Source organism: Manis javanica, chromosome 2 (assembly GCF_040802235.1).
Source record: "Manis javanica isolate MJ-LG chromosome 2, MJ_LKY, whole genome shotgun sequence".
NCBI lineage: Eukaryota > Metazoa > Chordata > Mammalia > Pholidota > Manidae > Manis > Manis javanica.
The window spans coordinates 97,926,864-97,951,447 of NC_133157.1; the positions used below are offsets into that span (position 1 = coordinate 97,926,864).

A 24,584-nucleotide genomic window follows, 5' to 3' on the forward strand; every position below is an offset into this window, starting at 1 on the left:
GGATGAAAAAAAGAGGAGCCAAATCAAACAGACCTTGCTGGGAAAAGTATTCTGCATTTGTTCAGCACAGCCTTTAGTCTGGCTGTACTCATGTCAAAAATCATTCTTGTTGTTAATCACTGATTTTCTAGTTATTTTCAGAAGAAATGGAAAAATACCAACTCATTCTGAGTGAAACACTTGGTAACGTTTACAATTTCCCAAGTACACAAAAAGCTAAGATGCGGCCAGCTCTGAGCCTACCAAGCCAAATGACAACACCCACGCAGCCGATTAATCTGTGACAGAACAAATAATTTTCTTCTTCTTCCTCCCAACTTCCAATTCATTTCTGGACAGGGGAGGAAGGAGATTTCACCATTGATACAAACACACTTGCTGAGTCCTCTTTAAGTCCTTACCAACAGTGCCTCCTAGAATGGGGAATACATGTTTATTCTGCATAATACTCTTTAAAAAAAATACTAAATAGCATGAGGTACAAAATGTGTTATTTGGTGTAAATTTGCAATGCATAGGTAAATCTTAAAAAAGAAACTGGAGGTTATAACTGCAAGAATAATATTTTATAAATGAATGTGTTGGGCAGGAAAATAGATATGAGTGGGGTGTAAAGAGAAAAAGGCCAGAAAGTCCACTAAAAAGACCCAAAATTAATCAATTAAAGCTCAAAAACCAGGAGCAACTTGGCCTGGAATGTTTGAATATTCCCCAGATAAAGGAGGATACTTCAGCATAGCCCATGTCTTTATTGTGTTAATCATTCAGGCCCAGCTTATTCTGTTACCTTCACCAATATGCTCTTTTTCTCTCCTTCCAGCCCTAATTAAGTAGTTTGTAACCTAGGCAACTAAATTAGCATGCCGGCCCAGCCGTAAACAACAGAGTGAAAGGCAGGGAGTATTCCATCTTAAAGATTGTATTTTAATACCTGGGAAGTTAAAAATGTAAGGTTCTTAACTTACTCTTTAGCAAACAGACAATAACTCAGCCCGCCCTGGGGGCTGGGCAGGTCGGCTGTTTCATATGCTCCCGGACCAAGACTCTGGTATTTCAGGGAGAAATCAGAGCAGGAAGTTCCTTGTGTTAAGTTAATTCTACCACCTAACCTAACCAGTCTGCACTCCCACCCCTTAGTCACTTTCCTAAAGAATCCTTAAAAGGGGGAACCCCCAACCTTTCGGGGAGCTCCTCTCTCTGAGGTCGTCCGCAATTTCCAAGTGCATAACCTTTTAACTTTAAACTCTCTCTTTTCAACCTTTCAGGGGACCCACACTCTCTAAGCATGTAACCTTTCAATCTTAAACTGTTTCTCTCCAAACCTTTCAGGGCACCTCTCCTTACTGAGGAGGTGGCCTGTACTTTTTCTCTCTTTAAGTAACCTTAAATAAAATTTTACCCTGCTTCACTACTGTGTCTCTGTCCTTCAATTCTTTGTCGTGGCGGGGACAAGGACCTAGGAAAATACACAATGCTCCCCCAACATACTGAATAGGGTTTAGTTTTAAAACCAATGATTTTATAGCTGAGCCCCCTGTCCCACCCTTCTGAGTCAGACACTGTTCTGAGAACTTAAAATATACTGTCCAATACAACTCATCTAATAATATTACTAGCCTCGTAATAAGGAAATAGATGTGGAGAAGTTAAAAAGGTTGCCCAAATTCACATGGCTAGTAAGTGATGGAGCTCACATTCCAACTCAGGTGGTTTGGCTCCCAAGCTTGGCTACATCTGCCCTTTCCACATCCCACCTGTAATTTGTTGCCTCCTCCCGCTTTGTTTTTAGAGGTGCTGACTCCTTTACCTGTCTGCTTTCTCACCTATGATCACATGAGCTCTATAAAGACAGGGACTTTGGCTGCTTTGTTCATGGTTGCCCCTGAGCCAGGGTGGTGTCTAACCCAAGCAAGTACTTAGCAATTACTTGTTGAATGAAAAGGAATGATTCAATTCTGAGCCCCTGACTCCCTTACAAAGCTCTCAAGTCTGTGACTGCACAAGAGATGCCTCATTGCAATTGACATAGTGTGCCAGGTCTCCCTGGTGGTGAAAGGGCAAGCTCCTAGATTCTATTTTAGCCAATTGGGACCCGGATCCTATTTCACCCAATCAGAGCTTGGTCTCCCCTCCAGTAAGCAAGAAGTACACCCACCACCCCTAGACCCTGCCAACTGACCAAAGCCACGACTCATCACCCCCCCCAACTACCCCCAGACACAGCCAATCAGCCAGAGCCACGGCCATCACCCCACCAAACCGCCCTGGAAACCCATAAAACCTTTGTTTTGGGGAAAACGCGCTCTCTTTCTCTGGCACCTGGCCACTGTTGGCACAGGTGTGAGATTGAGCTTGGGCTAGCTCGAATAAAGGCTCTTTTGCTTTTGCATCAGTATTGGCGCCTTGGTGGTCTCCTTGGGATTCGCGACTTTGGGCACAACAGTGGTAGAGGTGCTGTCCTTCACCAGAGGGCGAAAGGGGCACGGGGCGATGGCCTGGAGGCAAGCGGAGCAGGGAAGTACAGGCTTGGACCAAGCGACCTACCTGGGAGTGGGTCATGAACACAAACATGAGCAGCCAGATACAATGCACAGAGAGCCTTTATCAAAGGAAATCCATGGATAAGTCTCCACACTTTGGTTAGAAGCCTATCATTTGTTTCTTGTCTATTATTTCCTTATTAAAAAACTATCTGTGGTTATAGCCACATTGTCCAATCAAATTACATACCAAGCACAAATAACCAACCTTTGCAAAATAGATTAAGCAAGCAGTGAACAGAAATCACATGAAACCCACAAACTTCCCAGAGTGTCAGACATGCTCATTATTTCTGGAATTTCACTACATTTGGGTTATTGTTTACAATTCTTTCAAGCTACTGAAATGACACAGCTACTAAATAACACCTCAAACTCTTAAAATCTTAGAAATTAAGATTTTATTTATGTTATTTTCAGTCATGCCACTGCCACATTTTCCTTGAATGAAAATGTGTAAAAATTCAGATGCTGCTGATTATCAACCCCACCATCCCCACGGGTACCTCAGGGCCGCCATCCCCACTATCTCCATCAGTACTTCACGGCCACCATCCCCACTATGCCTACAGGTATACTTCATGGCTGCCACCCCCACCACCCCCATTGGTACCCCAGCACCTTAGGTAAGTCCTCATCATCTGTCACCTGGATGACTACAATATCCTCCTAACTCTCTCCCTCTTGCTCCCTCCACCCCAAATGCAGTTTTCACACTGCTTAATTAGGATTCATTTTTAAAAATACAAACCTAAGTTAATTTATAAAATAATTTTTAAATAAAAATACGTGAAATGCAGGGAAAAAATAACCCAAAACAAGATCATGGCCCCACAGCTGTCCCAGAGTTCCTCACCATCATTATCAGGGGCTTGACATTCCTCTGTGGCCCCTCTCAACTTCATTACTCATATCCTGTATGTTCCAAACATAACTATGTCTTCTGTTCCCAAAAATATCATGGTGTTTCACACCTCTGTACTTGAAATGGTTTTCCCTTGGCTAAAAAGTCCTTGTCCTATAGGCAAAATCCTATTTGTCTTTTAAAACTGTGTTGAAATGTCAAGTCCTGTGGGGTAGACCTTCCCAACTCCCAGCAAATCACCTCCTATCCACGCAGCTTATTATGTCTCTGGGCACATTATGTTACCATCTTTTATTTATAAAACCATCTCTCCCACCTTCCTAGCTGCTTGATGCATAACTAATGGCTAATAAACTGAATTAATTAAAGGAATGTACATTGCATCTGTTCCAAAGTTCTAAGCCTAATATTCAAGGCTGCTTTTAAGTTATCCCTTCTTATTTCTACTATATACATCCGTATCTTCCACTTCCACCAAACTGAGGTACTTACTCACGAACCACCCCCGAGTGGTCAGCTTTCTCCAGAAAAGTCTAGAGAGAAAGTATTTTAAACTTAGTAGGCCACAAAGTCTCTCTATGGAACTGCTCAGCTCTGCCCTGGAGAGCAAAAGTGGCCAGAGACAAGATACAGATGATGGGCATGCTGTCATTCCAATAAAACTTTATAAAGAGGCATCAAGCAGCACAGTCTGCCCTGCTCCAGACTAATTTTCAACCCAGCTTTGTTCACATCACTCCTCTAGCCTGGAAAGCCTTCTTTGCTCACTCCTGTATTTCTGCCCATGTTCGATCTTGAAGCCTAGCAGTGCTCTAGAGCCTGTACTCAGAGACCTCAGGTGGATTTGCCAGTTCCTCAGCACCCTATGTCAATGGCTCATTTGACATTTGGCCTCTGCCATCCAGTGTTCTTTATTATCTCTGAACACACAAGCCATTTCATCAACTTTTCACAGTCAGCCCTTGAAGGGCCACAAGCCCTGACTTCAAGGTATGCACAACCCAATGCCAGCACACGACTCTACACATCAGGAGCCATGTCAACACTGCCTGCTCACCATGTAGACCAACTGATATATCAAGCCCATGTGTTATACCTGTGTACACTTTCACTATTGTTTTATTTAGACTTATAAACTATTACTCAAAATCTAGTTTCTTTATAATTATTTCACCATTTTACATATTTGCTATGTAAAAGTATAAATAGAAACTTTCCCTTTCATATATTCTTTTATGAAGTTGGGCATAAATATGATCATCTTAAATCCTGAAGTCATGTTTGTTTTACAAAGAAACACATTTACTTTTATTTTACAGTGAGTCAAGGTAAAAAGCTTCTTTAACTCTATTAACTTTATTTAAGGCATCTACTCTTTAAAATGAGGTACACCGATATTAACTTTTATCAAGCTAGTTACCTACTGCTTTTTTTACACTTAAAAGCCCAAATTTCTTAGTTAAAGTCATATTCATAGAGCACTAAAATTAAGAAAACAAGCATATACAATGTAGACACATAGGAGAAGAAACCCTGTGTCACCATCTAAGGCTACAAACACACGATATCTGGGAAAACTCTTACCATTCCTTTCACTGCCCCTTCCAAAGCAAAAGTAATTTCAAAAAAGGACTGTTTTGCTTCTTTGCTAACAATAGTTTGAAAGCCAAATTGTTCTTCACTTACAAAGGCTCCATTCTGCAACATGTGAAACAGGCTGTATTCAGAAGGAAGAGGTCAAAACACCTGTCAGTGCTGCAGACTCTGCTCACCACCATCCCGCTCACCCTCCAGCCACAGCATTCCTACAGGAAAGGGTACGCACAGAGGGGCTTGGAGAACAAAGCCTATCTTCCAAAGTATGACATTTTAGGGAATCATGTTTTCTCAGATGATTTTGGAAATCAGAATTAAGTTCCTATATTATATTACTACTACTAGATTGTATGTCCCTTTAGGTATAAGAATTTCTATGACATTGACACTTTAAGAAATTTTCTACTTCAAGCAATTTAATTAGTAAAACTTAACATATCCCTTTCTTTAATAAACGGGGGAGAAAAACACTTCCATTGTTGTCATGAACATTTATCATTTATCATCTTTGATTTTCAATTACAGGACCAGGCTCAAGGAAATAATCTCTCTGCATATTACTCATTTCATTCTGGTTCCTAAAGATATTCGCCTTTTCTCCCAAATGGGGTCTTGTCAGGGAGTTGCTGCTTGGTAATATAAAATAAACTCTGGAAAGACAATCACAGTACTCTTAGCTGGAGAAAAATCACAGAATTCTCAATGCCTCAATCCTATAGTAACAGAGTAGAAATAAGAACACCCGTCCTTAAACAATTCACAGGAACACAAATCAAAAGGATGTGTGTAAAAAGAAATGTCATAAATCGACAATGCTATGCGAAAATCTAGACATACTTCAGCTTAGTTAGAGGTTAGACAATCTCTCTAGTAGCATAATTAGAAATGTTATGAACAAATGTATGTAGTTTATCAGCAGTAAAGATAACAAGGGATTGGAGGGCCCAGTGTGCTCAGTTATGTGTCATTCAATCTTGAGTCTGCTTCAAAATCCATCATTTCTGCTGCCCAGTGTCTCTGTATTGCCAGGAGCTAGAAGGCCTTTTTTTTTTTTTTAACTTCCCATAGGCAGCTGCCACAACTACAGATGTTCCAAGGTTCAAATGTTCAAAACTGGATGCTATGAATATGGGTCTAGAATACTAGTATAAGCTGCACTCAGAAACCTCAATGCTTATTCTGCCATATCTAGGAACAAATCACTTGTAGGAGGCATGGAGAGTAAAGGTCTAGGGCAGAGGTGGACAAATCCAGGCATAGGCTGTTTTTATAACTAAAGTTTCACTGGAACACAGCCAGACCAGTTCATGTCCATCACGTCTTCCAACTAACTACCATAGTACCACGGCAGAGCTAAGTAGCGGTAGACAAAGACCATGTGGCCGTTTACAGAAAAAGTCTGCTGAGCCCTGGTCTAAAGCTAAGGGGAAAAGCCAAGAATGGATATGTATGTTTGAACATCATCTGGATATAGGGAGTACAGTAGTCACTGCCCCAGAGAAGAATGCCTAAGGTAAATTAATTTTTAACAGTCATGCAGGAAAAGGGAAGCAGAAGCCATGCAGGTTGCTTCTGGAACAGTCCCACAGTCTTCTCATTCCTGATACCTTATATCACCCTTTCACAGCCACTCTCTTCCTACCAAACATAAGTTCTTATATAAACAGCTGATAAAACAAAATAATTATGTTTAGTAGCTTTTTAACAACAGGTTCTTTACAAAAGGGGAGAGGACAATCCAATTATATCCTTTTTATCCATGTATAGAAGAAAAATGGGGATATACCATTTATTCAAGAGTCTCCTACCCTGCAATGCTAATTATCTCAAAAAAAATTCAAACACTCAAAAGTGTTTGAAAGGCATTTACATAACCCAAATATCTGCTTTAAAAAGAAATTCATGCCCTTTGCTCACAACAGAACCTTTTGGGTCCCCACACCCAACCAGTTTACCTTGCCTTTGCACATAATTCTAACAACACAGACGGGATGTGTGCTGATCTATTCTGTTTATGATAGAAGTTTAAATAAAGTTCTCCTGCAGCTGGGAAAGCAATACTATGAAGATTGAGGGGTTTTTATTCCCATTTTATACCTGGAAACTGAGGCTTACAGAGGTAGAATGTGCAAAGTCAATAGTCATAATGGTGGGGAAACTGGGATTTGACCCAGGTCTACTAGGTTCCAAAGGAGTAAAATATTACAAAATCCTTATCAAAAGGTAGAAAGTAAAAATCAGGGAAAATCCCTTGCATATAATACAATTTCAACCATGTAAATAAATGTATTACAAACTGGAAGGAAATAACAAACTGTTAAAAATGATAACCTGGGGGGTGGTATGTGCAGAAAGAAAATGTTTTCTTCTTCATATTTGTAAACAATTTTTCAAGTTCTATGATAAATATTTATTGTTGCTACACATAGAAACATATATAACTTTTCAAAGCAATGATTTTAGAAGTGTAACCATTCAGGCCAATTGACAATCACAGCAAATACTTTAAAAACTCTCTGTTAGAAAACAAGAAAGCCTGTCATATGTGCCATATATTTCCTTAATTCCAGAACTGGAACGATCCTTAGAGATCATCAGGACCAATCCACTTGACAGTTGAACAAACTGAGGCCTAAAAAATTAAATACCTCCCCAAGAACTTGCAAACAAACGGTGTTCTTTTAATACATCATAGTAGAAAGATTTTCAACAAGTACAGTTAAAATGAAAAGTTTCAATCATTTAAAGTAGTAAGCTTCAGGAGAGAATTAAAGATGGTGGTGTGAGAGGTGAGACAGAGAACTCCTCCCAAAACCACATATAATACAAAAATATAGTTAATACAACTAATCCTGAAACAGCAACAGGAAAGAAGGCTGCACCAGACTGCATACACCTGGAGAACAGAACAGACCTCACCAACAGGGTAACATACCAGAGCCTTGATCCGGCGGGGCCCAAGCCCTTCCCCCATCCCAGCTCACTGAAGGGAGAAAACGAAACAGAGCGGGGAGGAGGCGGAAGCCTAGGACTGAAGAACACACAGCCCTGGAGATCTGCTTTGGGAGCATAAACATATACTGCATGGGGCTCTGGAGATTAGAGGGGTGGGAAAGCTAAGACAGGTGGAATACTTGGAGAGACTGAGATTCCAGCCATTTGTGGAGGACAGAGATCCATACCAGAGCCTTGATCCGGCGGGGCCCAAGCCCTTCCCCCATCCCAGCTCACTGAAGGGAGAAAACGAAACAGAGTGGGGAGGGGGCGGAAGCCTAGGACTGAAGAACACACAGCCCTGGAGATCTGCTTTGGGAGCATAAACATATACTGCATGGGGCTCTGGAGATTAGAGGGGTTGGAAAGCTAAGACAGGTGGAATACTTGGAGAGACTGAGATTCCAGCCATTTGTGGAGGACAGAGATCCATATCCAGCTGCTCTGTGACAAAGGAAAGGCAGGCAGTTTGAGAGGCTTGATAGCAGGGACAGGCCTGCTGAAGGGGCGGGTATTGCACAGAGCTTGCTGCTTGGGAGAAGGGATAAGTGGACAAGGTTGTCTGGGCAGGTTCTGCCCAGTAGGTTGGGAAATTTCAGGAGCCTTAGGCACTCCATCCCCCTAGCTGGCTATGCAGCTCAGAGGCCCCCCACTGGGACACACAGCCTGCTGAGCCTTCCTACCAGCCGGTACCAGCTCGCAAACCGTATGACCCCACATTTGTATCAGTCAGAGGGAGGTCCAACCTATGGCAGCTACAAGTGAAAAGCACAGAGGCTTCTTTCTGCATGCTCAGACGACAGGCCCTGACAGTGGGGGCAGGCCCTGCAGGTATGAAGCACAAAAGAGCTCTTTTCTCCCAACAGGCACAAGTATTGCTCAGCTGCGACCACCAACATCACTCCAGAGGCTGAACAACTCCAGAGGGTAGGGTTTCTGGGCACTAGAGGTGCCACCTACAAATACGAAATGTCAAAGGAATCTGGTTCAACCTAAAATCCCAGAAGCAACAGACAGAGGGCAAAGTGAAATGGAACTCATCACTCCTCCTAAAAGATATTTCAAAATAAAAATCATAAACATGCTCACAGAGCTACAAAAAAATATTAAGGAACTCAGGGAGGAATTCAAGAATGAGATACAAATGTTGAAGACTACAGTATCTGAAACGAAACATGCAATAGAAGTTTTTAAAATCATATTAGATGAAGTAGAGGAGACAGGAAATGAAACAGAAATTAGGGAACAGGAATACAAAGAAGCTGAGGTACTTAGAGAAGAAAGGATCTCTAGGAATGAAAGAATGTTGAGAAAACTGTGTGACCAATCCAAATGGAATAATATTCACACTATACGGCTACCAGAAGAACAGAGAGAAAAAGGAATAGAAAGTGTCTTTCAGGAGGTAACTGCTGAGAACTTCCCAAATTTGGGGAAGGAGATAGTCTCTCAGGCAATGGAGGTGCTCAGATCTCCCAACACAAGGGACCCAAGGAAGACAATACCAAGACATACAGTAATTAAAATGGCAAAGATCAAGGATAAGGACAGAGTATTAAAAGCAGCCAGAGAGAGAAAAAAGATCACATACAAAGGAAAACCCATCAGGTTATCATCACACTTCTCAAAAGAAACCTTACAGGCCAGAAGGGAGTGGTGGCATGATATATTTAATGCAATGAAGCAGAAGGGCCTCGAACCAAGAATACTCTCCCAGGCAAGATTATCATTTAAATTTCAAGGAGGGATTAAACAATGTCCAGATAAGCAAAAGCTGAGAGAATTTACCTCCCACAAATCATCTCTGCAGTGTATTTTGGATGGACTGCTATAGATATAAGTGTTCCTAAAGCTAAATAGCTGTCACAAGAGGAAATAAAACCACAGTAAAGAAAGGAGAACAATTAATTACTAAGTAGATGCAAAATGAAATCAACTACCCCCAAAGTCAGTAAAGAAATAGAGTATAGAATATGATACCTAATATATAAAGAATGGAGGAAGAAGGAAAAGGAGAAAAAAAAGAACCTTAAGATTATGTTTGTAATAGCATTCTAAGTTACTTAAGATAGACTGTTAGATCGTAAGGAAGTTACCTTTGAACCCTTGGGAACCATGAATCTAAAGTCTGCAATGGCAGTAAGTACATACCTATTGATAATTACCCTAAATGTAAATGGTCTGAATGCACCACGCAAAAGACACAGAGTAATAGAATGGAAGAGAAAACAAGACCCATCTATTTGCTGCCTACAAGAGACTCACTTTAAACCCAAAGACATACACAGACTAAAAGGGAAGGAATGGAAAAAGATTATTTTGTGCAACAACTAGGGTGAAAAGAGCAGGAGTTCCTCTACTTGTATCAGACAAAGTAGACTTCAAAACAAAGAAAGTGACAAGAGACAAAGAAGGACATTACAAAATGATAAAGGGGTCAGCCCAGCAAGAAGACAGAACCACTATAAGTATCTATGCACCTAACATAGGAGCACCTACATATGTGAAACAAATACTAACAGAATTAAAGGGAGAAACAGAATGCAATGCATTCATTTAAGGAGACTTCAACACACCACTCACTTCAAAGGACAGATGAACCAGGAAAAAAATAAGTAAGGAGACAGAAGCACTGAACAACACATTAGACCACATGGACATAACAGACATCCACAGAACACTCCACGCAAAAGCAGAAAGACACACATTCTTCTCAACTGCACATGGAACATTTTCCAGAATAGATCATATACTAGGCCAAAAAAAAGACTCAGTAAACTCAGAAAGACTGAAATTGTACCAACCAACTTCTCAGAGCACAAAGGTATGAAACTAGAAATAAATTATGCAAAGAAAACAAAAGAGCCCATAAACACATGGAGGCCTAACAACATGCCCCTAAATAATCAATGGATCAGTGACCAAATAAAAACAGAGATCAAGCAATATATAGAGACAAATGTCATACAACTCAACACCGAAAAATCTGTGGGATGCAGCGAAGGCCATGCTAACAGGGAAGCATACTGCATTACAGGCATACCTCGGGAGAGAACAATCCCATATGAACAGCCTAAAATCACAATTAATGAAACTAGAAAAAGAAAAACAAAGAGGACCAAAAGTCAGTAGAAAGAGGGACATAATAAAGATTTGAGCAAAAATAAATAAAATCGAGAAGAATGAAACAATAGAATCTATGAAAGGAAATGGTTTTTCAGAAAATAAAGCAGATAAACCTCTACCAAGATTTACCAAGAAAAAAAGAGGGTCTACATACATAAATAGAATCAGAAATGAGAAAGGAAAAATCACTATGAACACCACAGAAATACAAAGAATTATTAGAAAATACTATGAAAAATTATATGCTAACAAATTGAGTAACCTAGAAGAAATGGAAAACTTTCCAGAAAAATACAACCTTCCAAGGCTGACCCAGGATGAAACAGAAAATCTGAAGAGACTAATAACCAGCAATGAAAAGTGAATTGGTGATAAAAAAAAAAATACCTCAGAACAAAATCACTGGACCAGATGGCTTCACCAATGATTTTATCACTTTTAGTGGAGACCTAATACCCATCCTCCTTCAAGTTTTCCAAAAAGTAGAAGAGGACAGAATACTTTCAAACTTATTCTATGAGGCCTGCATCACTCTAATACCAAAACCAGGCAAAGAGAATGCAAAAAAAGAAAATTACAGACCAATATCCCTGATGAACATAGATGCAAAAATACTCAAAATATTAGCAAATTGAATTCAAAAATACATTAAAAAAATCCATCATGATCAAGTAGGATTTATTCCAGGGATGCAAGGATGGTACAAATTTGAAAATCGATCAACATCATCCACCACATCAACAAAGAGGACAAAAACCACATGATCATCTCCATAGATGCTGAAAAAGCATTCGACAAAATTCAACAACCATTCATGATAAAAACTGTCCAAAAAATGGGTATAGAGGGCAAGTACCTCAATATAATAAAGGCCATATATGACAAAACCACAGTCAACATGATACATAACAGCGAAAAGCTGAAAGCTTTTCCTTTAAGATCAGAAATAAGACAAGGATGCCCATTCTCCCCACTTTTATTCAACACAGTTCTGGAGTTCCTAGCCAGAGCAATCAGACAACATAAAGAAATAAAAGGCATCCAGATTGGTAAGGAAGAAGTCAAACTGTCACTGTTTGCAGATGACATAATACTGTACATAAAAAACCCTAAAGAATCCACCCCAAAACTACTAGAACTAATAACTGAATTCAGCAAAGTTGTAGGATACAAAATCAATACACATATTACCCAGCCATAAGAAGAAAACAAATCCTACCATTTGCAACAACATGGATGAAATAAGTCAGTGGAGAAAGACACAAACCAAATGATTTCACTCATCTCTGGAGCATAAGAACAAAGCGAAAACTGAAGGAACAAAACAGCAGCAGACTCAGAGAACCCAAGAATGGACTGACAGTTGCCAGAGGGAAAGGAACTGGAGAGGGTGGGTAGGAAGGGAGGGAGAAGGGGATTAAGAGGCATTACAATTAGCACACATAATGTAGGGGGGTACATGGGGAAGGCAGCATAGCACAGAGAAGACAAGTAGTGACTCTATAGCATCTTACTATGCTGATGGATAGTGACTGTAATGGGGTATGTGGTGGGCACTTGAGAACAGGGGGAATCTAGTAAGCACAATGTCATTCATGTGATTGCACATTAATGATAACATTTTTTTTAATTACCATAAAAAAAGAATGACTTAAAAACTAAAGGTGAAAAAAAATCAATACACAGAAATCTGTTGCATTCCTATATACTAACAATGAACTAGCAGAAAGAGAAAACAGGACAACAATTCAATTCACAACTGCATTAAAAAGAATGAAATACCTAGGAATAACCCTAACCAAGTAAGTGAAAGATCTATACCCTGTGAACTACATGACACTCATGAGGGAAATTAAAGAAGACACCAATAAATGGAAACACATCCAGTGCTCATGGATTGGAAGAGTTAATACTCTCAAATGGACATCCTGACTAAAGCAATCTAAAGATTCAATGCATTCCCTATCAAAATACCAATGGCATTCTTCAATGAACTAGAGCAAACAGTTCTAAAATTCATATGGAACCACCAAAGACCCCAAATAGCCAAAGCAGTCCTGAGAAGGAAGAATAAAGCTGGGAGGATTATGCTCCCCATCTTCAAACTCTACTACAAAGCCACAGTAATCAAGACAACTTGGTACTGGTACACGAACAGACCCATAGATCAATGGAACAGAACAGAGAGCCCAGATATAAACCCAAGCATATATGGTCAATTAATATATGATAAAGGAGCCACGGATATACAATGGGAAAATGACAGCCTCTTCAACAACCGGTGTTGGCAAAACTGGACAGCTACATGCAAGAGAATGAAATGGGATTATTGTCTAAGTCCATACACAAAAGTAAACTCAAAATGGATCAAAGACCTGAATGTAAGTCATGAAACCATAAAACTCTAAGAAGAAAACATATGCAAAAATGTCTTGAATATAAACATAAGCAACTTTTTCTGAACGCAGGAAAAGATTTCCTCCTTGGGCAAGGGAAACAAAAGCAAAAATGAACAAATGGAATTACATCAAACTAAAAAGCTTCTGCACAGAAAAGGACACCATCAGCAGAACAAAAAGGCATCCTACAGTACAGGAGAATATATTTCTAAATGACATATCTGACAAGAGGTTAACATCCAAAATATATAAAGAACTCACATGTCTCAACACCCAAAAAGCAAATAACCTGATGAAAAAATGGGTGAAGGATATGAAGAGACAATTCTCCAAGGAATGAACTCTGATGGCCAACAGGCACAGGAAAGATGCTCCACATTGCTAAGTATCAGAGAAATGCAGATTAAAACCACAATGAGATTATCACTTCCCACCAGTTAGGATGGTCAACATCAAAAAGACTAGGAACAACAAATGTTGACAAGGATGTAGAGAAAGGGGAACCCTCCTTCACTGCAGGTAGGAAACTAAACTAGTTCAACCATGTGGAAAGCAATATGAAGGTTCCTCAAAAAACTAAAAACAGAAATACCATTTGACCCAGGAATTCCACTCCTAGGAATTTACCCAAAGAAAGACAGATCTCAAATTCAAAAAGACATATACACCCCTATGTTTACTGCAGCACTATTTACAATAGCCAAGATATGGAAGCAACCTAAGTGTCCATCAGTAGATGAATGGATAAAGGAGATGTGGTACATATACACAATGGAATATTATTCAGGCATGAGAAGAAAACAATTCCACCATTTGCAACAACATGGATGGAGCTAGAGGGTATTATGCTCAGTGAAATTAGCCAGGCAGAGAAAGACAAGTGCAAAATTATTTCACTCATTTGTGGAATGTAACAGCGAAGCAAAACTGAAGGAACAAAATAGCAGCAGACTCAGAGACTCCAAGAAGGGACTAGTGGTTAGAGGGGTTAGGGTGGGTAGGTGGGGAAAGAGGGAGAAGGGGATTGAGGGCTATTATGATTGGTACACATGGTGTGGGGGTGAGGGGGCATCACAGGGAAGATAGTGTAGCAAAGACAAGTAGTGACTGTGTGGCATCTTACTACACTGATGGACAGTGACTTCAAGGGGATATGGGAGGGACTTGATAATATGGGTGAATGTTTTTCATGTGAAACCTGCGTAAGAGTGTATATCAATGATACCTTAATAAAAAAAGAAAAAAAAGGAAGTTGTAAGCTTCACTTCTTAAGAAAATTCATGTGTGCAATTCACTTCACTCCCCGATATGCCAATAAATAAGACATTTCTCTTTATTTCTGAGGGTTTATAAAAATAAATGGCAGTAACTGCCTTTTCCCCACTGTCTGTAATTTCACTGCATTTTACCCCACCTACTGCCAGGCTGCCTATCCTCCATGGTTAATTCTGTATTTGTTGCTGGAGCTTAGAATAGTATCTGTGCCATTTTCCAAGCTAGATACAAAGAATCACTTGTCTCAAGCTAGCTCACTCTTTCTCTTCCCTTCCTGGCAAAACGGGGTCTGTGGACACTAACAGAGAGACCTGGATTTTGTAATTCTGTCCTACAGCCTTCAGTGGAAAGGAGAGGGAGTCAGCATTTTGCTTCCCACCCCGCACACATGTCTGCTGCTACTTACTGCCTGTGCAACATGTGGCGCCACAGAGCAATCTTGAGTTCATGGTTCAGGTACAGGTAGGCATGCCTGCCAGAGTAATCATTACATTATTGTCTGTGCAGAGTGACAGCAGCCTTTGGAATTCTCAAACCTCTCAATTAGAACATCTAAGAAGGATCAGGAAATCCCATAGGATTATTTTAAAGAGTTCTCTCAAGAAACTCTGCCAATGTTCTATCACACAGAGCAGTTAGGAATTCGGAACCATTCTTTAGAGGCTTGAAAATGAGCTAGAAGTTTGCCTTAACGAAGGTAATATGCCAGTGCTCTCATGAATACCCCTAAGAGGCTAAAAGAACACCAGAATCACAAAGCTAACTTTAGCAGGAATGACTCTTTAAAGATCATCCAACTTTAATTCCTTCCATCAGCAAATGTCCAGAAGCACTGCTCAGCCGCCCTGGGTCACACAGCCAGGAGTGACAGGGTGAGAGCAGAGAGCAAGGCTCTGGTACACCAGTCCAGCAGTCTTTCTGCTATGCATACTGCCTGAAGATTTCGGAAATTCGACTCCCAAAGGCAAAGAAAGGTACAAAGCAGACCACAGGAGGAAGACCATTTCTTGATGGGGTAGGAGATGGGGTGGCAGGCTTCTCACAAAGTGACATGCAGCTGGTGCCTTCTGTCTATCTCTGGTGGATTTCCTCTTCTGTCTGCTTCTGGGTAGGGAGGGAAGTATTGGAATGTAGGAAACTCAGACCCATAAGAAGTCAAATAAGGACACCCAGAGGATACTCCAAGCCTTTCTTGGTCATAAAAGAACAGTCAGAAACCCTCTCTGATTTTCCCACCAGGGCATTAAAACCCAATTCAACAGGTCATGTGATTGTGACACCTAAGAACTTTCTCCTTTTGAAAATTCCCAACTGAGCCAGGCATTGCTGGTAGGAAATGTAAACTCTAGCCAGCAATCTGGAAATACCTACCAAATTAAACATGCATCACTTCCCTGAAGACGAAGCAGATGTATTTTTTTCCCTATTCCTCTTGCTAAACACAACTAAAATCCCCAGACATTATTTATATACCAAACATAAGAAGACTGAGCATGGAGAGAACAGAGTTGCTAAGAACTTGAGGCAGAGGAGTTACACAGTGGTGAGTCCTGTGTGTCTTCTTCTTACCTCCTATATTTCAGACTTAAACTGCAGAAGTAGGCAACCAAAGTCATGAGCAGACAAAGACCAAAAAAAAGCCTGCTTCTCTAGCCAAAAGGACAGAAAACTTTTAGACAAGTAACACTCTACTCCAGACAAACACCACACAAGACTGTGGTCCTAGCTCCACCCACACCATCAAAGACTAAGTGGGGAGCCTGACATCTACCCTCAAGAGGCAGCTACAAGGTGGTCAACACCACCATAAGTGAAGGTCAGAGAAAGCAAGGAGCCTGCTGGGACTTTCATTCCCCACTGGTCAGTAATGACACTCCCCAATCCCTGCCACCAGCAGTAATGGAGGATGCCCACCCCACCCCTCAGGTGTCAAGAGGAACTGATGAACATGTACCTCTATCAGGAGGTAACAAAGCAGGGCCCCTTGCATCCCCTGCCAGTGAACTGTCGTAAGACAGCTAATACAGAAGGTTAAATAAGAGCCAGCGTCAGAACATAAGAAAATGCCCAGGTTTCATCAAAAAAATCACTCATCATAACAAGAAGTTGGAAGATCTCAAACTGAGTAAAATAAGAAATCAAGCTATGTCAACACTAAGATGACAAAGATGTTAGAATCATCTGACAAAGATGAAAAGCAGCCATGAAAATTCACTGAGCAAGTAGGAACACACTTGAAACAAATGAAAAAAATGGGAAGCCACAGCACAGAAAAGGGGGTCTTGGCAAAAAACAGATGAATAAAGAAGAGCCAAAGGAAATTTTAGAACTGAAAAGTACAACAGCCAAAATCAAAAAAGCTCAGTAGATGGTGGGATTAGACAAAAGGATCTGTAAAGTGAGAAAAATGGAACAAGAGAGATTATCCAACTCTGCAACAGGGAAAAGCAGGGAGACTGGAACATAAAACAATAACCATCACAAACACCAGTTAGAGCTAACAGGGCCTGTGAGACAATGACAAAAGATCTAATAGCTGATGCACTGGAGTCCCAGAAACTGAAGAACTAGAGGGCAGGCCCTGAAAAGTACTTGAAGACATAATGGCTGAAGAATTCCTAAATTTGGCAAGAAACATAACTACAAGCTCAGGCTAAGAGAAACCCAAACAGCATAAACCAAAGAAATCCACGTCAATACTTAAACTTCTAAAAACTAAAGACAAAAAAAAAAAAAAATCCTGAAAGCAGCCAGAGAAAAATTATATCTACTTGGGAGAAAAAAATCAAATGGCAGGTTTCTCACCAGAAACTATGGAGGTCAAAAGAAAATGGCACAATTCTTTTCAGGTGTCGAGAGAATTATCAACCCACAATCCTATACTCAGCATATTCTTCAGGAATGACAAAGAAATCAAGATGTTTCCACGAAATCTAGAAGAACTTCCTGCCAGCAGCCCTACTCTGAAAGAAGTTCTCTAAACAGAAAGGAAATGACCAAAGACAGAACCAAGCTTTGAACATCAAAAGGAAGAAAGAATAGATAACGCAAAAATATGGTGAATACAAAAGGCCTTCTTTCTCCTCTTGGATTTTTCTAAATTACAGTTGATGGCTCAAGCCAAAGAACACTGTCTGGTGAGGCTCTCAATGTACATTGGGAAAATACTGATGACAATTATATAGCTCCCTCCCACATGTACCAAATGACCTGGTATGCACAAGGACATTCACTGAGTAACAGAAAAAAACTGGAAACAACTGAAATGTCCATTGATAGAGAACTGTTTAAATAAGTGATGATACAGTCACATACTAGAATATTACATGCCTATTAAAAAGAATCAGGAATCTACATACTAGATACAAAAAGAATTCTAAGACTATACTGTCAGGAAATATAAGAGGGCCAGGGTAGTGTGCACTGCATGCCATCATTACTGTGAAAATAAATACATATTTGTATCTAGATGCCTAGATGAAGACATGGTCTATGGAGAGCCACACCCAAGCTAGTAAGAGTACTGGCTTCCAGAGACCAAAGGAGGCTGTGAGGAGGGGGACAATATCCTCTATTTACCTTTTATTCCTTTCCATTTTTTAATCATCTTCTATTTAGTGGTATCTAATTTTAAAACTTTGTAAGAGAAAGGAAAGAACTCGCCACCTGAAGACAAGATTCATCTGAAGCTCAGGGAGAACAGAACTACAGTAAGGTATTTATGCTTATGTAAACACTGTTATGGGTTTACTAACACCCTTCAAACTGCACAGTAAATTCTTGCTATATTCATCCTTAGCTTCCTTTAAAGGATATTTTTAATAGTCAAATACTAATTGAATTGAAAAGCATGCTATAAATGTTGAGCCTAAGGCCACAGATATGGAAAAATATGATTTCAAATGATCAGGTCTGCCTGAAGACATAGGGCAAGTAAGGACATAAGACCCTCATGTATTTTGGCTTTTCAAACCCAATTCCACCAAGTCACACCACATGTAACACTTTAGAAATGGGCATTTTCAATTACAAACCTGTATACCAGGTCATTGATAAGGAAGAAAATAAATGGGAAAAAAAACCCTCATTTTAAGCTTTCTTGAAATTCCATTTTCATCAAAAGGACAAAAATCAAAACTGGCACAAGTTCTAAAAAGGTAACGTTTTTTCTAAGGATCTCAAATACAAGGAAGAAAACAGCAACATGGGGGTAAAAGCAAAGACTCTCCTTGAGGTGTCATGCAGGGACGCCCTTCTGCCATATTTCATGAAAGATATTAAGTTACTAAGTCCAACCTCAGAAGCCTCAGATCATGACAACACAGCTCTCCCAGGAGCAAGGCCAGACAAGACAGGACCCAGACTGATCTGCAGCACACCTGGCCCCACTGTAGGCCAAGTAACTGGAAAGCCTGCAGCCAGGTTGGGAGTTAAGTGAGAAACGGCAGCAGTGGAGAACCCAGCACAGAAAAGGCCATGGACAACTGAGGGTCAGGAGAAGAGCTGAGCAATGCCTGGGCTGGGTTCTGATGAAATGGGGAGGGGGATAACCACACTCTTCAGGGTGGCTGCCACTTTGTGCTGAAGACAATCTTCCTGGGCACATGTTGCAGGGGGTGGGGTTGAGAATCAGCTCATTTTGGAAAGTTGCTCTGTAAGTACTGCATCCCACCACTACACATGCCCTTCAGAAACCCCACCATCTCCAAAAGAGGGTGCCCACATCCGCGCCTAGCATTCAAGGCCCTCCACTCGTGACCTACACATAACTTCCCAGGCTCCCATTCCACTACTGGCTTCACTGGATCCTATCTACATGCCCATGCTCCCCCCAAGCCAGGAGGTGCTGGCCTGGCTCCGACCCCCATTTCTGTCTCTATGTGAAGTGGCCTCTTGTCCATTATCCAAACCGTACCTTCTTCAGAACCCAACTTACATCTCCCTCACTTTTTAAGACTTCTGCTGACCACCTCCGCTGATACCAAAGTGTCTGCCTCAAAACCCCATGAGGAACTGCACAGCATCACTGTCACCATGGCAATGGGAGAAGGAACTGCAACATCTTAACGGCCTCTCTGTGCAGATGTCATCTCATTTAATCCACACTAAAACCTGTTTAATACCTGCACAGCACAGGCAAGGAAAGTAGGCCCAGGGAAGCTTAGTAAGGGCATCTGGGTGCAAGTTCACTAACTCCTACACAGAAAGGCGTTTGGCTATCCCAGCAGTTCTCCAAGTTTGTCACTGAAATATTCTAATGAATAAAAGTAGGTAAATAAGTTACCTAGGACACAAGAAGGACACAGATATAAATGGCACCTTGACCATGTTATATTTTATCTCCAAAACATAGACAAATGTTGTATACTATAACACAACATGCATGGGATTATTTTAGTATACAAATAACCTTTCACTTACCCACCCCTCCATAAGGAAGGGACAAATGGCCCACTAAAAAGCCCAGTCTGACAGGCAGTGCGCCACACCACTTCCCCAGGACACACTGGGCTTAACCTTGGCAAGGGGCCTTCATGAGCATTCTATTTTATTTCACCTTCACAAGAAGCCTGTCAAGAGAGACAGAGTGGGTACTTATTCCATTACTTTATTAGTGAGGAGGGAAAAGAAATGAAAAATAATGTTCTAGGTCCCAAAGTGGAATAGTTAAGCCGATATGTTAATTTACTAGTTACCAGGGAGCCAAGTGCCCACCTAAGTGTCCTGCAGCTGCTGAATGCCCTGGCAGGGAAGGACACCTAGGATTCTGACTCCTACTCCTGTAATATCTGATTCCTACCGCCCTACTCCATTTACTGGCCCTCAGCAGACCCCATCCCCTGCTTCTCTGACTGAGTGCCCACAGACAGGCAGGCCCTTTCCCCAGGCAGGTACAGCCTCTGGGGGTCTCCTCCTTGTCCTCTTCAGAGTCCTCTCCCGCCAGCTCTCCTCCACCAGCCCTTCATCCTGCAGCGCTTGTGACAGATCATTCTGTTCATTCACATTCTAAAATTAAGTTAAAAGGGGTAGGGGATATAGAAGACAATGCATTAAGAGACAGAAAGGAAGAGTGAGGGATACAAAGTGAGAGAGAGAAAACTAGAACCAATAAATAACTGAGAGGACAGAAAATTTATCCCCGAGTGGTAGCTGTGGTTGAGAATGGCAGATCTGCCTGGACTGGGATAAAATGTACCACCATTCCCAGAACTGTGATGTGAAGAAAAACAGGAAGAATCATTCTGAAGACAGCTATGGATTGGTTTCATTCAGATCATCCCTGAGATTAGCAAGTAATACTTCATAAGTGAAAAGTGAAAAAGGATCATATAAGAGCAAAGTGTAAATAGAAGAAAATAAGGTTCAAGATTGATTCCTCTTCAATGACTTTTTTAAAAACCACTTGCCAAATAGCACAAGCCCCTTAAATGTTACACTCTGATTGAGTGGTTTTATCTACAAATAAAGGCAGGACAAACTCTAGTCCACAGCGAGTCTCCTCAACAGGATGGACAAGTCACCCAACAAGCCTGCCCCACTGGGCCTCCCTGGGGCTTGTAACTAATTCATGACCATAGAAAAACCACACAGCATCACTTTTCCCTGAACCTGCTATGCCCAAATCCCCTTTTCAGACAGAGGGGAAACAACATAACAACACGGCTTTGGGCCAGTCTTTTGCAGACTTGCCTCTGTAGCAGGAAAAGCCCAAAGCAGTAAGGAGGGCCTGTGTCAGAATGACATTAGCAACTTGGACCGCACCCTCCTTCATGCTTCATGTCACTTTTTTTTTTAATTCATCCAAAAAGAATAAATTAACACAAGTTTATTTCCCAGCAAAGAAAATTCATAGGCAGGCTCTCCCCTGACTCTCTGTCACTCACAAGAGTGAGAATATGACTGATGACACTTTGAGGCACTCAAGTTCACTGCCAAGGAAACACTGCCATCGTCAGTCAAATTCTTACATTAAAAGGCATCAGTTTCAAAAACAATTATTTTTTAAAACAGTAGAGCCAAGATGACAATATGTATCAAAGATTGGAAAATCTGTGACTATAACCTTTCATCCATAACAGTTAACATATTTGCTTAATTATTCACTTTAGGACACAGAACATTATTTTTCATTTCTTTTCTTTGACAATAGATGTGTTTCATATTTGACAAAATAATTACACTGATGTGAGGTCCTCTCATGAGGTTAAAAAGAAACAAAGAGTTTTATTAACTAAACAAAAATAAGGGGTCAGAAAAAAGTAAATTTAAAAGCTGAAAGAAGAGTACAAGGGAAAAAAACATTTTATTCCTTCAAAAGATCCTATAATAGAAGGGGGCAGAGGACAGCTGGAGGGGGATAAAAACCACTTCAGCTGATATATTACCTTAAAGAGCAGTTATCTCCAAATCCATGTGCCAAATTGGATCCTCACTCATTTGGTGAAGCCAATGTGTGCATGGTGCTGACAGAACAGTCCAACTCGAATGATTTAATGTTGTAACACATTCCAGATACTTAAGGATAAAACTAAAAGACAGTGACAAAAACTACAAGAAAATGCACAAAATGAGCCCAGAACATCCTTCCCCTCAGAGGAAGGCTGTTCAAGTGAGACCAGAGGACGAGGTCATTCACTCTTGGTTCTGCCACTAACAAGCTGTGACCCCTTCTGAGCACCAGTTTCCTCAGCTGTGAAATTAGAAGATTAAACTGGATGTTCTGTTAAGGTTACCTTCCAGATCTAAAATTCTACACGGTAAAGAAACTGTTACTGAAACCACTGAAGGAGATACCAGACAATGTGTTAGGGTTCTTGCCCTTTCCTATGCTATGTCATCCAAAGATTTGTCTTCCACATTCTAATACTGGATTTTTCTTAGGGAGAACTGAAAAGTTCCTTTCCAGAAAAGATTTTTATTTCTAAATTTAAACATGATACAGCCCGAACAGCAGTACCACCATTTTGAATAAGCCCACCCACCATCTCAGAGAGACTTAGGTTTCATTTTACTTAGGCTACAAACATTTTCTGGAGGACACATCAGCAAGTCACAAGCAACACCCCCTGCCAAAAAGATGCTATAAAAGGCCTCTTAGCCTGTAAGAGAGGCCTTCTTTGTTCTGCTTGCAAGAACAGAGGGGTCCCTCTCAGGTCTAGCAATAAAGCTGTGTGGACTGTTGAGGCCCTTCTTTTCCTTTTATCTGGTGCCAAAACCCAGGAGTGGGAGCTGAGAGCAGGAGCCCTTCTGCAACCTGGGAAGCAGTGGGCAGCAGCAGCTCCTCCTGGGCAAACTCCTAGATCCTGAGGGCCTCCTGTGTCTCACCCCATTTCCCTTCCCTCCCTCACCCAAGCAACACCCCTCTTATGAACTCCAGGACTGTCCTGCCAGACCTCAGTCTACACACCTACCACAAGCCACAAATCCATCACCATGCCCAGGAGAGTGAGATTCTGGCCTCACTGGCTTTCTCTTGGCACCCAGAGAAAGTTGATCTGCTGTCCCCTTTCCCTTTTCCCTTTTATCCTTTCCCTTCCTCGCTGTTTCCATTTGAGAACACCATAAGAAAAGGGGACCTCCTGCACTCTGACCAGGGGGACCTCCTTTCAGCATGCAGGACAATCTCATCCAGCTCCAGGAGCCCACGGACTCCAGTGGGAAAGCCAGTAGTAGCAGTGAGAGGTCCCAGCAGTCTGCTTCCCAACCTTGGCCACCCTTTCTCACCCCCCACGATGGGCAATTCTCCCTCAGAAACATCGGGAGACACCCCCCTCAGCTGTCTCCTATGTCATCTTTCCCAATTATGATTAAAGGAGAAATTAAGCAAGAAAAATTGATCTTTTACTCCACCTCCATGTGGCCCCAATACAAACTTGGTAACGGGTCATGCTGGCCAGCTGAGGGCACTTTTGATTTCCAAATTCTCCAAGACCTTAATAACTTCCTCCAGAGGCCTGACAAATGGGCAGAGGTTCCCCATGTCCAAGCTTTCTTCATCCTCCATGAGCCCTCCCTTTGTTCCTCCCTCTCCTCTCTTCAGATACTTCTCACTGACCAAAAATCCCCTAAATCTCCCCCCGCTGAACAAAAACCCCCTAATTCTCCTTGCCAGAACAAAAATCCCCTCCCCCTGCCCTGAGGGCATCGCGCCTCCATCCACCTGTTCCCTCCACTGACAAGCTGGACCTGGCTGACAGCTCCCGCCCCCCACCCCGACCGCCTCGGTGTCCTCCCCCGACCACTGCGGCAGCCTCAGCAGAGCCAGATCCCTCCCTGCCCTCAGCTCCCCAGGCCCTTCTGCCTCTTCTAACACAACCCCCTCTCCAAACCCCCCTTCTCCCCCCTCAGATAGGCTCTCACACTCCCACTTCCCACCCAGCACCGCCCCAGACTGCTCCTCACCCTCTCCCACCCCTCAGGGAGGAACTTGACACTGGAAGGCCCGTTCGTGTTCACGTCTCCTTTTCTATTAATGATCTGGAGCATACTGAACAAAAGATGGGGTCCTTCTGAGAAAACCCGGATAAATTCAGGAAAGAAGTCCTCTGCGTTACTCAATGTACACCCTCACCTGGAAGGACATTTACCTCATCCCCTCGTCCACCCTCAGAGATGAGGAGAGGGAACACATCTGGTATGCAGCTGGAAACCATGCTGACGAGTTGCAGCACCAGCACCCTAATCGTGCTCCGGTAACTCGAACGGTCCCCAGGGCTGAGCCCCAGAACCCTGGGTGGACATACCCACTCGGTGACCCTGGGAGGGCAGGTCGTGATCACATGATCACTT

At 41.7% G+C, this 24,584-nt stretch overlaps 2 protein-coding genes across 3 annotated transcripts in view; one reads left to right on the forward strand and one right to left on the reverse strand.

The window, feature by feature from the left end:
- Nucleotides 1-24,584, reverse strand: part of CCNY (cyclin Y) — a 290,053-nt gene that overhangs the window by 153,538 nt on the left and 111,931 nt on the right. The gene's annotated exons all lie outside the window — the stretch shown is intronic.
- Nucleotides 24,353-24,584, forward strand: part of LOC108409426 (uncharacterized) — a 122,674-nt gene continuing 122,442 nt past the window's right edge. The window contains exon 1 of the mRNA XM_037010698.2: nt 24,353-24,487. Within this exon, the coding sequence (XP_036866593.1) occupies nt 24,353-24,487 (135 nt within the window). The remainder of the gene's footprint in view (nt 24,488-24,584) is intronic.